The sequence below is a fragment of the Mugil cephalus genome, chromosome 17, assembly GCF_022458985.1.
Source record: "Mugil cephalus isolate CIBA_MC_2020 chromosome 17, CIBA_Mcephalus_1.1, whole genome shotgun sequence".
Lineage (NCBI taxonomy): Eukaryota > Metazoa > Chordata > Actinopteri > Mugiliformes > Mugilidae > Mugil > Mugil cephalus.
In genome coordinates, this window is record NC_061786.1 from 6,245,294 (window position 1) to 6,259,142 (window position 13,849).

Here is a 13,849-nt window from a genome sequence, read left to right on the forward strand (position 1 = left end):
AATATATAGGCCCCAGTATTGAGGTTGAGTGATTCATGTCCCTTACCATTGGGCAGTGACTCAGTTACAAAGTTAGGGATGTCTGGGTTTATTTCATCCCTTGTGTATCATACAGAGATTCGGGTGATTCAGGAGTGGAACAAGCAACATATGACGTGAATTTTATATGAATCATTTTGAAACTTTTTGAGTCTGAACGACCATTTTGCCTTTTGACACTGTCAATTTTGTGCCCTCCAGCTGGTTGATACGTGGCTGGCTGGTGGAGGCATTACCCCATGATAAGGGCCTGACCTAGTCGTATGTATGGTTTAAGTCTAAAGTCTAAAGATTGATAGTAATGAGTTAGGCTTCTATCAGTTGCATGAGAACCTCTGTACCCATAAAGGCAGTATGGGAATGATGGACCACTGCAGAGGAAACTAAACTGAGAAATAATGACAGAACATAAACACAATAAACATCTGTCACAGCAAAATACAAGACGTAATCTTGGGGTTTCATTTAATGAAAATATCAACCTTAATTCAAATAGAAAGTGATATTATGACCATCTTAATGGCCGTGTCTTATGTTTTATTGCAGCTGACATGTTTGTCATCCAATATGCTGGAAGCTAAAATAACCCGAAGCCTGCTCCTTTTCCTGCTTCGCTAATCACTAGCAAAAGCACATTTTCCCTGCTCTTTTGCCATTTGCAATACTGGAACACAGGGCTCGATTCTACTGAAAGAAAAAAAAGGAAACGTGTTTCTCCCTGTAGATTCCCCATGTATCTTGCATGTTGACTGGGTGATGTGACCATGCTTTGTCTTGGTGGATGTATTACTGCCTAGTTCAGCAGGGAAGGCACAATAATTTGTGCCTTTGGGAACGGTGCAGATGTATGAAAGAATCACACTCTCCCCAGATCCCATCTCTCACTGAGGATTTCTGTCCTGCTCACTGAAGGTGGAAGAGCTTTAGCAGCTCCTCCTGACAGGGTTGTGTTCTCCTGACATTGATCCGCCAGCTGTCCGTTCCTTTGATTAATCTCTGCATTTGGAGCTCTTCATTCATTACATTTTTATCCTCTTTTTTTTCTCTCTCTCTCTGCATTTCCTCCATTACTGCATGGCCTCAGAGGTTTTACATTAATTGAATGGGATCTTACTGGTGTCCTGTACGTTCTGTGTCTAATCTCATTTCATCAGTCACTCTCTTTATGTCTGCAGCCTCACTGAAAGGCAAGTAGAAATGAGAGATTTTGGTGGCACGGAAATTCTGGATATTCATTCGTGACGATTTATATTAATACAAATCATGCTATGAAGCTAATTTGGTTGAAGCACAACCAATTACCAGGCCGACACAGGGAGAGTTTGTACCCTTGTTAAATCAAAAATCAGCATTTAAGAGCGGTCAAAATCACCCCAGGAGAGTCACTGGGTGAGTACACAGGCAGCGGAACATAAGATTTTAACAAGCCTATTGCAGATACAGTATGAAAGTTATGCTCACCAGAGGATTTGTTAGGAATGCTGACTTTGTAACATGTAACCTTCGAGTAGCTCCTGTTTCTTCGAGTGCAGAAGAGCTGTTTGCTTTAGGAGTCGTCTTAGAAGATTTCCCCCTCCACACCCTGCCTTGGAAGCTGTCTGTTGTTTCTCCGCGTTTATCAGCCTTCATGTCACGTACCTCCACAACGTCTCCCTGCTGCTGCTTCTTTCCAGCCTTTAGAATATTTCCCTAATGTTTCCAATTCTCCACTCCAACTGCATCATTATTAACGGCCATCGCAAACACAACTCTTCCTGCGTTTTGTACGTTCGTTCCTGTCAACATCTCTGAAGCTGGAAGTGAAATTAAATGCAAGACAGAATCACACTTGGCTGATGAGTGTGATCCCTTTTAGATGGCCTCATCAGCGCCCCATCAACAGAGAAATTTAATAGTGTTTGAAAAGCAAAGCACTTAACCTAAAGGCGCTCAAAAGGAAATGACAGATTTTATTTTAAAAGGACCCAAATTAAGCCAAATATGTTACAGCATGTCAATTAAATGGAAGGTTTTCTGTTTCAACCTAAACTACAGTGATTTAATTGGACTCTACGGGATGCAGGATGTTCTTTACATTCATCGTTTTTATTTATTTTTTTCACTATACATAGTTTTTCATTGTTTGTTTGATGAAGCAAAACTGTGTATATCATTTATTCTCCTGAGAGCTAGCAAACTTTAAGTTTGAGAATTTCTGTCATTTTAGCATAAACTCAGTCTATTGGATGTACACAACAGTAGCAGCCCACCTGTTCTTTGTCAGGTACTTTTCTGCAGTTGAGTTACTTGTTGATCGTACACATGAAAAGTCTACCAACAACAGGAGGCATCATGTAAACAGGAGCCTTGGAGAATGCAAAGCAAACGTGTCGGTTGTGTCAGGAGCAACAGCTTATCAGCAACAGCTTAGCAGTTAAATACATTGTTGTGATTTTATTTTCAGTAATTGCTCTTAACACTTCATTGACACCCTGGTGTGCATACATCCAAGTTAGGAATCTGGGACATATTTAATTTCATATTTAATTATTTTTTTCAAATAATTATCTTTCCTCTTCTTTAACACTCAACATTCATCTCTTCTATTAAACAAATACATACACATCATGTTAATGTACTTCTGTGTTGCTCCTTTCCCATATCGCATCATGAGGGGTTTATGGGTAAAACTACACGTGCTTCTGTCAAATTGCTATTACCTGTGACACCATGAATTAGAAACAAAAACAGAGGAAGTGTCCAGTAGAGGTGACAACAACAAAATAATCTCTCAAGGACAGTACAACCCTTTAATAGAGTATTTATCATAAGAATAGTATTTTAGGAATACTTCTGTCATTTCTAAAGGACATTTGGATGGTTAGCTTAGCTTGGCTAATGGAACATGGACATCAACTGTTAGACTGCTAGCATGGTTATGTCCAGGGAAGCAGCAAGAAGCTACTGCTCCTAGCTAAGAAGTAGCCAGGCACATAATGGCCTAGAAAATGAGGAACTGGAATTTATTTATTTATTAACAAGCTTCAGATGTTCCAATATTTGTATTTGGTAAAACTTTAAACAGAATTAGGCTAGTGCCTTCCCCCTGTTTACAGTATTTCTTGCTAAGCTGAACTAGCCTGCTGGCTAGAGTCATATTTTCATGACATGAGATTGGTGTCGATATTTTCATGTAGCTTTCTACGTCATTTGTTACAGAATAAATAAATAGAAATGCAGAACTCAACGCTCTGCCACAATAACAATCTAGTTTGCCTTGTTTGTACAGTTTCTTACTATATCCTTATTTCAGTCCTCATTCTGTTGTTGATGTACATACACAGTCTATGTTTCTCATTTCTCTGGACATAGCTCCTCTTGTATTCTAATCTTATGAGGCAGCTGCTCCACAACATATATTCCTCTCACTAGTGTCAGCCATTCATCTTGGAAGTGGATTGGCCTGTACCGTCTCTGCATGATAGATTTTTTTTTACAAGCTGCTAACAGAATTTTGAACAGTTATTTATTTTCTCCTGACACAATATTTCCACATATTCTGCCAAAATACTTGACATGACTTGGGTATATCATATCCAAGAATTGTTTGTTGTGTTTTGTGCCAATGTTTTCTTTCATTTAGCAGAGTTGTGTTTATTTTTTTAATATTACAGAGCAATTTGATTTAAACACACCTATACAAATATGACTGTCATTGTTGTTTCATACTTAGTTGCCCATCTTGGAGGATGCTCTACTGTGTAACAGAGCCATGCAAGCCTCGCAGCTTAAGGACTTGAAGAAGAAGCAAACTTCCCCAGCTATCCACTGTGCAAGATCACCGTGACTCTTCTTCTCTGTTTCTGTCTAATTTTGACCTCTGCGCTCCTCCAGGTCCAACTGTTTTGAAGTCTTTGCCTTGGATGGAGCCAGCACCAATATTCTTCAATTTTGCACTGCAGCAGAAAGCACAGACTGGCTCCAAGCAATATCTACAAATATCAATGACTTGACACAGGAGAACGTAAGTCCATCTCTTGACATTAAAGGCTTGCCTGAATTTTCTTCTTACTTAAAATTAGGGTGAAAAGAAAACCTGTAGTTTGAACTTGAAGGCCGGTTGGATCTACGTGGTTATTTAAAATAATTTAAATGTATGTATTGAAGGATCATAAGAAATTCTGCCAGTGAATTATCAGCTAATCTTAACCCCCATACCCGATTTTAAAATGGTTACGTTGTTACCATTAAGGGACAAAAGTGCCCTCTTCAAAAATGCCCTAAAAATATCCGAAAAAGTGTTGAATAAGGCCCTAAAAGTAGCATATTTTTTTGTAGTGTAAGATAAAAAAAAATTAAAAAAAGCAATTGCACGCTGCACTTTGACTTTTTTCACATTTACTCTGACTCACTCTGTCTTTCAAGTAATGGGATAAAAGATATTGTTGAAAAACCCTCAATTACACACACACACACACACACACACACACACGTGCTGTCCAATGAGTTCTGAAGCATTGGGCTGATTATGAGCAGATAATATTGCTTAAATTCATCCCACTGCTTTCGTTAGTCATCAATAAATACAAGGGTACCAGCTCCATTGACAGTCATAGACGCCCACTTCATGATACTACCACCACCATGCTTCACTAATAACGTGGTATTTTTTGGATCATGAGCAGTTCTTTCCTTCTCTTCATACTCTCCACTTCCCATCACTTTGGTACAAGTTGACCTTTGTCTCATCTGTCCATAGGATGTTGTTCCAGAACTATTTTTAAATGTTGTTTGGCAAACTCTAATCTGGCCATCCTGTTTTTGAGGCTTTTGATGCTACCACAATCACTGGCATACAAAGGGTTAAAAGTCAGAAATTAATCAAACTTTTGGTTTTTATGATTCGTACTGAAGTGGATTAAAAAATTTATGCAAAAAATAGTACCAAAAAAAAAAAACAAATGCTATTTTTAGGGCTTTTTTAAAGAGTGCACTTTTGTTAATGGTAAGAACGTAACAATTGAAATTACACAGTGAGTATTATGGGATTTGAGTTTGAAATATCATAATTTGCTAAACAAATACACACATTTGCCAAATATGATAACAAACACCATATCGCTAAATTATCAAAAAAAAAAAGTATATATATTGACTGGAAAAGGAAACTTTGTCCCTGTCAGGACAGTCAATAAAACAACTTAATAACGAAAGCATTGAGACTTGCAATGCAATATGTTTTGCCCACAGTTGGATGTATTTTTCCCTCTCACAGACATTAACATGGTTTTAATAGACCCTCCGTGACAAGCACTCATTGACTCACAGTGGCACATCTCCCCCTATGCTAACAAAAATCAGAGGCTCTCTCATACCTAATTAATGACTGCTAAGTAGTCATTCGCCATGTGCTCTTCTCTCTCTCTCTCATTTCCTCCTATTCCACTTTGATTATCACGCTGATGATGCAAAGCATTTTTGGTGAGGGTGCAGATGTGCTGTGTTGCCTGTGCTCGTCGATTGCACAGCTGCCTTTTTTAAAAAGTGTGATTAGTTCATGCCTGCATCACCTAATTACGGACGTGGAGTGTGATTGCTAAATGGCCAATCAGGATGTAATTGTGTGCCCGCTTTGGGAGAGAGCAGAACTTTTGTTTTGATGACCTACAACCTTTAAATAGATTCCGTGACACCCTCGGGGTCCCTCATGAGTTTCCATGTGGAAAGGCAGGGACTCAACAGTAACAGCTTGTTAGTTGTAATACACAGATTGCAGGTGACAATGAACTTTTGAATATAGCTGAGAGGGAATGAGCCAATAGCAAGCACCATGCTGAGCGTGATATGCTGACACACCAGGTGTGCTTTCAATAAGAAAATGTTTTGCACTGGTTTGCAGTATTTTTCAGGCTGGGTGATAACCCTCCGGAGTAAGGTGCACACATGGAAACGGGCTCAGCGTGTCATGTAACCTTTATTTTAAACTATATTTTCTCAAGGTGATTTTTAAACAACCTCCATCATCATGCTCTGGTGGATAATGAAAATGTAACTCCTGTTTGTCAAGGTGATTTGATCATTTTATGTGACATGGGACTGAATCACAATATAATGAATACATACTGTATATTGTATATATACTGATATTTTATACATGCATTTAGTAGTTTTGTGTGTTCAGTGTGATTTATAAAAAGTCCACACACTATGACAGTAGGTAAAAATAAATAAGAGATAACAATAGTGGAACATACTCTACTTTCCCCGATGTACTGCCAGGTGAAGGGGTATGGGTTTTTCACAGCTAATAATAGGATTGTTGTTTCATGTCATATCCATATGAATATACATGTTCATTTGCCGTAAGTTGTAGCCAAACTGAATTCTTATCAGAATATAGACCAGATAAGAAAGAAAACTGGTCCTACAAATGGTCCTACAACCAATCAGAGCCATTTTGTTGTAAAGAAATTTAACTCCGCAGCTCTCAGTTGACGTGTTTGCCTACGTCGCTGTTAATCCTCTGTCCATCAATAAACTGTATTAGCAGGTCTTTGCTGGACCATAATTAGTTTCCAATGGAAGGGTTCCAGAGCAATTTTCCACAACAAAAAAAAAACTGTGAGCGGGGAAGTCGGTCTGTTGTATAGTAAATTGTATAGTATTCTAACAGTTAGTTGACCTAAACCTTTCCAGATTTATGGAATATACATCGATCTGCATAAATAAGGTTTATCTGAGGTTGAGTCCATGTGCTATAAGTGTCCATTGCTTAATTGCCAAATATTAAATCTAACACAATCCATAGTAAAATATCTCTTTGTACTTGCTCATCTTGCTCTTTTATTCCTGTTTCTCCCACAGATAAAAATCGTCAACAAATACTGCTCTTCGGATGATCAGGTACGCTGCCACAGGCTGAGCTCCACGTTCCAACCCAACATGTCTTTTTGAAAACTGATGCCTAATTGCCGCAAGCCCAGTAGCCCCATTAAATCACTTCTGTCAGTACTGTTGAAAGGGATTGTAGAGAAGCGGAACAGCAAACAGCGGGAGAGGCCGAAATCGAGAAGAAAATGCCGCAGTTTTAGCATGTGCTGCGTAACTACTCGGACAACAACAATTTGGATCTTGGCTATTATATAATATAATAGCCAAGCTATATATAATACTGGAGACTGCTTGTAATGGCTGACAGTATTTTGTTGGACGCCAATATTCTCCATGGCCTTCCTCTGAATGTTGTTAGTAGACTAGTTTATTGTATCATGCTACATTCCTCTTTAGTTCTCTCTTAATTTCTGGTGTTCAAGAGATTTTACGGTGGTGTACAAAATGACATCATCTGCATACAATTGCCAGCTGTTTTAGCTGGCACAGTAGCTCTGTGCAAAATCTATGGGGCAGTATGCCAGTTAGATACATCTTTAGACCAATTAGCCATCTGGAAACGTTTTGGAACAGATCTTCATCACTGTATGAGGTACAGCAAGTGAGATGATACTGCCAGTAAAGAGTCAAGACCAGCCTGTAGAAATCAATGGATTTCAACAGGCTGAATCATCATAAATCATGATTTAGTGAGTGTAGTGGATGAATCAGTGCAGCCCAGTATTATTCGGGATGCCTCTCTGCTTTTCCTCAGCTCAGATGAGAGCAGAGAAACACCCCAAGTCAATCTAGTGTAGATCAAAGGTAAATTGTTGCAGTGCAGTTGAGACTGCAGCACCACTTTAGTGAGGAGGTTTTAAATGCAGTCTATTCCTGCTTTAATTCATTTATTTGGGCAGTTCACATAGAGCTGCGTGTGCGTTTTCCCATTCTGTTTTTAAATCAAGTAGTGAAATTGTTCTTCTCTCCATCTCTGCAGATTGTTCACATGGGCTGGGCATGTGAAAGCCCCGAGGGCAGGGCCGTCGGACGAACATCCGCATTCAAGTTCCTGGCACTGAGAGGGCCATATTTTTATATTTTCAGAAGTCCCCCGGTAATTAGTCTTTCATCCTTTCCCCAGTCAAAATGCTTGTCTTTTGTCATTCAGCTCTTTAGAAACCCATTTAAAAGAAATAAAAGGTTTGATATCAAGCTCATTTGAAATGGTTTTGTTGAAAACCTAAAGGAAAATCTCTCTTTCCCCCTTGGCTCACACTCCAAAAAAATCAGGTTCAGGTGATTCATTCATTGTCTGGACTCAGCTCAATGGCTCAGGGACTTTTTTTTTTGAATGTGTGTTCGTACATAAGTAGTGTGATGATTTCATGCTGCTGCTCACTGATGTGTGATAGTCCCTCACTGTGCTGCATGTTTCATGTTTTTGAAACAAGTTGGCAGCATCTGTGAAATCCGATATGCTTTAGTTATAACCAGGTAAGAGAAGACATGGATGCAGTGACTGCTGATGAGTAGTCGTTGACTAGTAAGGTAAGTGCAGGGGAAATGAGCTGTGCTGCTGTGAACCACGTGGTTATTTTTACTGTTAATACCGAGCAGGCACAACATTATGACCACCTTCTTTCCTAATATTGGGCCTTCAAAACAGCTGTGACTTATCAAAGGATGGACATGGACCTTCTGAGGATGTCCTGTGGTGTCTGGCCTTTGGGTCCTATGGGTTGAGGGGAGGGCCTCTGTGGATCAACTGCTAGGGATGGCTGCTGTTGTTATCAAGGAGTCCCATTGCTATGGGGTGGGACTGCCTCGTCTGGTCTAGGTGGGTGGTACATTGTCAACATGATCAATGTTATTTACTTCTCCTCTCCGTGGTTTTAATGTTGTGGTTAATTGGTGTATGTCCAGTGCCTCTTTAAACGTAAAGATACCACATTTTCCCCTCATTTAAACCTTCTAAAATGGATCATACCATTTCCACACATACAGTTTAGGTGCTTGGCTTTAAGAAGGGACTCGGTGTGGGAGCGCGATCTGCTTGAGCCAAACAGCACATTAGAGGTGGCAACAAGGCACTGTTTAAGAGTCTAGCACAGAGTTCTCCAAACATCCCACAATTACACAGCCGTTAGTCATGAGTTATTTTAAATGTGCATTCTTTGTGCCCCATGGATTAATGCGCATCACTTCATCTGCTGCCAGTAGCACCTGTAACCTGGCTGACCGGGGCATGTACAGGGCTTAAATTTCTAATGGCTTATCAGCTGCTTTCATGTATTGTTTTGCTCAGCAGTTAATAATCTGTGACGGTGTTTCAATAGCCTTTTATCTCATCAGCACCATTGTACTGAGAATAAGGCAGAAAAAGCTTGGACTGAAGATCTGACTGCGTAATCCCGCCATTGCTGCTACAGTTGGAGAATGTTGCTTTATCTGCAGCTGTTGTATGAAGTGCATTATGGAGTTAGAAATCACAGCCAAGCTCTTTCATGTAGCTTGCTTCCAATAGTGCGTAGAATAAAAGGGCACCCATTCATATTTTTATTTATTTATTTATTTATTTTTGATGTAACAGTACCGATTTGACATTTTTACTCTGTTTTTCTGGAGCCCCCTGCATGAGCAACTATGGGCTGGTTCCATTCAAATGAGTTCAAGGTTTTTTGTTTTTTTTTTCCTCTTTTAACTCAAACTGAATGCAGCCCTACTGACATTCAAATCCAATCCCCAGCGTGACAGTGGCAACACTGGTGCAACGTGCAGCTCATCAGCATCATCAGAGTACCCAGAGTCACATTAATTAATGCCCTCAAGAACATTAGCACCCCAGAAGGTTTCAACACATGTAAAATACATTAAAGTTTTTTTTTCCAAGATATACACCAGAGATGAGTGCTGATGTAACTATATCCATATGTACGGTGTGTATATATACACATATGTTCTTTGCTGTGAAGAGGAAAACCTGCCGGCTTCCAAGTTTTCAGCCACAAGAAGCACTGTGCTTCACAACATTTTTAATATTGTCATGAGTCATCCGAGGTGGCGCATAATTTAGTTGCCTAAATTACATATTTCGACAGCAAAAAAATAAAAAAATAAAAAAAATGATGTGCTTTGAACACAAACTAAGAGAAAAAGAAACCAGCCATTAGGTCATGTTTAATGCAGGTTCAGTGTTCTAGAGTGGCATGAAATGTTCCTGCCTGACAATCAGAGCTTTAATGAATGAAGGATGTGGCCTTTTGTGTTGTTTCTGCTCTTATTGTAACCAAAATGCTGCATTTTCATAGTCTTACTTAATTTACAAACTGTTCGTGCAGGATAATCACACTTCCTCACTGGAGGCAGGAATTTGCAAAACCAAGGTGGGGTGGACAGACTACAATATGAGCCAGTTGTGGGCCTTTAAACCAGTTCTGACAAGCAATTGGGGCTCACATTTTCCGTTTTGAAGGTTTGTGTAGCATATGTTGTTTTTTGTTTTTTTTTTGTTGCGTGCATGTCTTTTAAAGTTCAAACTGCGACAAGCTTTCAATCATGTTTAAGTGGCCCTTGGAGGAAGATTTCAGCCTGTGTATTTGCAGCCTCAAATTACTTCCAAGTGCAATTTCAGGCTGGCAGTCATGTCTCATAACATTTTTAAGATTTTGTGTTTGAGAACAAACTTTTGCCTTGAGGGGGCCGTGACTGCAGGATGGTGAGGATGAGAATTCTCCTGTATGGTATTGTGTTAGGTGCAACATCTGGCCTGGAACATGACAATGACTCAAACCCATAATTTATGATGAATTCATCATTATTTTTGTATACAGTGTTTTGACAAATTAGATTTAAAGCAAATTGGGAAGCAGTTGGGAAGGTTGAACACAGATGACATCAAGACATTCAACCAAACATTCAGCACTGAGGCATCTGTTGGAGCTTTTCATTAGAGAACACAGACGAAAGACTGCTGAAGAGCCAGATGGGGATTCAGTGAGGCAGAAGGGAAGTAGATATCCCTAATCAATCTACGTAGACTACGTAAACTGGTATGGAGTCATACGGATAATAACTTATACAGAGATGCGTTGGAAGATCTCCGTTTAGGGAATAGAAGACACGTACTGCATGGATTGGACTTGGGAAAGAGACGTTGTGGAACTAAAACCTATTTCAAGTGCAGAATGGTTGGACTGTCCAGAGAATAGTCAAAGGATAGACTAAATGGTGGGGACGGGGAAAGATCTATGTGGCTCTGATAGAGAGATGAGAAACCGACCTACACATCAGACATGTACACACACTGATTATGCTCTTGTACACTCGATTTACTGACAGTTGTACGTAGAATCTGCATGAAAAGCTGCGTAAAGATGAGCAGGTGACAAATGATGTGTCTTACACTTGATGCAAATGGTCGAGACGTCATCTTGTTTGGTTCTCGAGCTATGTATCAGAGTAATACAGGAAAAGGAGTTTGACTCACCTCTTAAAAGGAGTTCACGGTCCATGAGAACTGTTGGAGCAACAGATGCACTGCTCCGTTGAAATGTCATGATTAAAATGAAGGGGTCTGTTGTGTGAATCAGTCATTTGTTCCAGTTGTTACCAGAATTGAAGAAATGTGCTGGCCTTGTTACTGAGATTAAGGGTTTGTTGAATGTCTTTATCGATGTGAATTTCCAGATGTGGCTCTCAATTCTGTTAACAACGCCGTGGTACACAAAGCTAAAGTGTACACCACACAAATGTTGATACTATGTTGGTGCCAGACACTGCACTCCACATGTCTTCTTGGAAGCAGACTTCAAGGATAAGAACAAGTGACACGGAGAAAGTCGGAACAAAGATGGCTGTCTCTCACACTCTTCATCAGTCTACAAATGCAGATCTACAATTTTCATCGGTCAAACCATTTGCAACAGTGGGTCACAGCATTAAATGAGGCGGTTGGCTGAGAAAATACTTCAGACCCTGAGGTTGATTTCCCTAAAAGATGACCAAAAAATGATTTTCTGCTGTAGTAATATGCAGTCAGATCTGCGGAGCCTCTCTCGGATATGACTTTTAGAGCAAGAAAACATACACTTCCAAGCACAAAGGATTTTTTTTCTCAGATTTGAAGGATGATTTGTAACTGACATCACTGTCAAATGATCACAGTCAGTGGCTCTCACCAAAATGCATAAGCATGCAAAGGGAAAAGTGTCAACACTTACACAGACAGCAGATAAGGCTGTGCATGATTTTGGCTGCTTTCGGGTCAACAGGAACTTTGATTTTACCTCACGAGGCAATGCAAGGGCAGATGCACCTGCTAAGGAGGAGGCGAAACAGTCCTTGAACAGTCCCACTGAACAATATATTTCTTTTTTTTCCTAGTCCTATTCTAACTATCTATGGGAAATATGAATGAGAACTAGTGCAGTAAAGAGAACTCATTGGAAAAAAGCCTACTGTTCAGTAACTGGTTCAAGTGGTAAGCTCTGCTTCAATCTCTTTTTTTCACTAAATTGACACATAGTCGAACCACGGTGGACCTGTTAAAAGGAAACTCAGTGTGAAGATGAAATGTTGCATTATCGTGCAAATCTGACTCACAAACGAGGCCACAGAAAAAGAAACTGCAATACCTGAAGTTGGGTGACACTGTAGACCACAGAGATGGTAGTAAAAGGTTACTGCAGACTGGTTCTTGAACCTGTTGACGTGACGACCAAACTTGCCAAACTTGGACAAAGTGTCAGCTGAGATAAAGACTAGTGTCACAACCAGGTTAGAGACTGTCCTCAATCTCTTCATGCTGATGGTGCTGTGCTTGCGCCCCAAGCTCCAATAGTCTATACGTCAAGACTGGTGAAGGACTGGTCATGGTGAGATGTGAGCGATTCTGTGGCCCAGTGACGGAAAGTTCAAGACTTTCCTTTAACTCGCTCATCCTGTACACTTGCACAACCTGAAAACTTGATAGATGATTAACAACAGCATACACAAAGTAGTTCCAGTTACACAGAAACAGGGTTTATCATTGTATAAAACACCTGGCAGAGGAATTTAATTTGCTAAACATTAGTAGTAATCTTTTAAAGGGTTTATTGGTGGGTACTGGAATGTATCTTCAATAATGAAGAAAGTTCACCAACCTGTGGGGAAGAAAAATCCAACCAGAAGAAAAGAGACAGTTATGCACCAAGCAAATCCTCAATGATCAGTTAGTTTACACATGCAAAGGAACGGCCCATAGGAACACACACATCCAAGTATCAGCAGACTGGATCTGACTGGGACACTGAGTTTACATCGAGTTGGAGTTTACCGTGCTAAATTGTCACCTTCATTTACTATGTCTAACCTTGCAAATCATCACACTAACTATGCTAATTATTATGTGCCTCACAGGATAGAGCGCTCCAATGACTTCGAGAGGGTCAGGAGGGGAGATATTTGCTGAGAATTTCATAGAGTAGAATAAACTGTAGAATTAAAGGACAATATGTTCAGCTGTTGCATGAAGAGAAAAGCAAGTGCTGATGAAAGTTCAGACTTTTTTAGGTCTGATTGCTGTAATTTGAGTTTTTTTTTTTTTTGTTCTACCAAGTTTGAAAGTCATGATCAGTGCAGTGATTAACTTTGTTATGGGACAATGCTTAACATTTTCCTTACAATGACTTGATCTGATCTTTTCTATTCTACGGGGGCTGTTCAGGTATGATGAAAATGATCTTACGCCTTTAAATGTGACACGTACAATAGTATATACTTTTATCTTTCATTCTTACATTCTCAATCTTAAGTCTTTCTGATTGTGTTAGATTCATGTTGATCTTAAAGTTTGTGATAAATTCACGTGAGCATTAAGTGCTCAGAGGAGGGATTATAAAGGAAAAGTTCACACTATCAATACACATGGTTTCATGTTTAAATGCATCGCAGTGTATGTCTTATGTTCTGTAGTCTC

The 13,849-nt window shown here is 39.7% G+C and overlaps 1 protein-coding gene across 1 annotated transcript in view; it reads left to right on the plus strand.

The window, feature by feature from the left end:
• Window positions 1–13,849, plus strand: part of sntg2 (syntrophin, gamma 2) — a 90,074-nt gene that overhangs the window by 51,845 nt on the left and 24,380 nt on the right. The window contains exons 10-12 of the mRNA XM_047610307.1: window positions 3,913–4,042; window positions 6,883–6,921; window positions 7,889–8,005. Coding sequence (XP_047466263.1) covers window positions 3,913–4,042; window positions 6,883–6,921; window positions 7,889–8,005 — 286 coding nt within the window. The remainder of the gene's footprint in view (window positions 1–3,912; window positions 4,043–6,882; window positions 6,922–7,888; window positions 8,006–13,849) is intronic.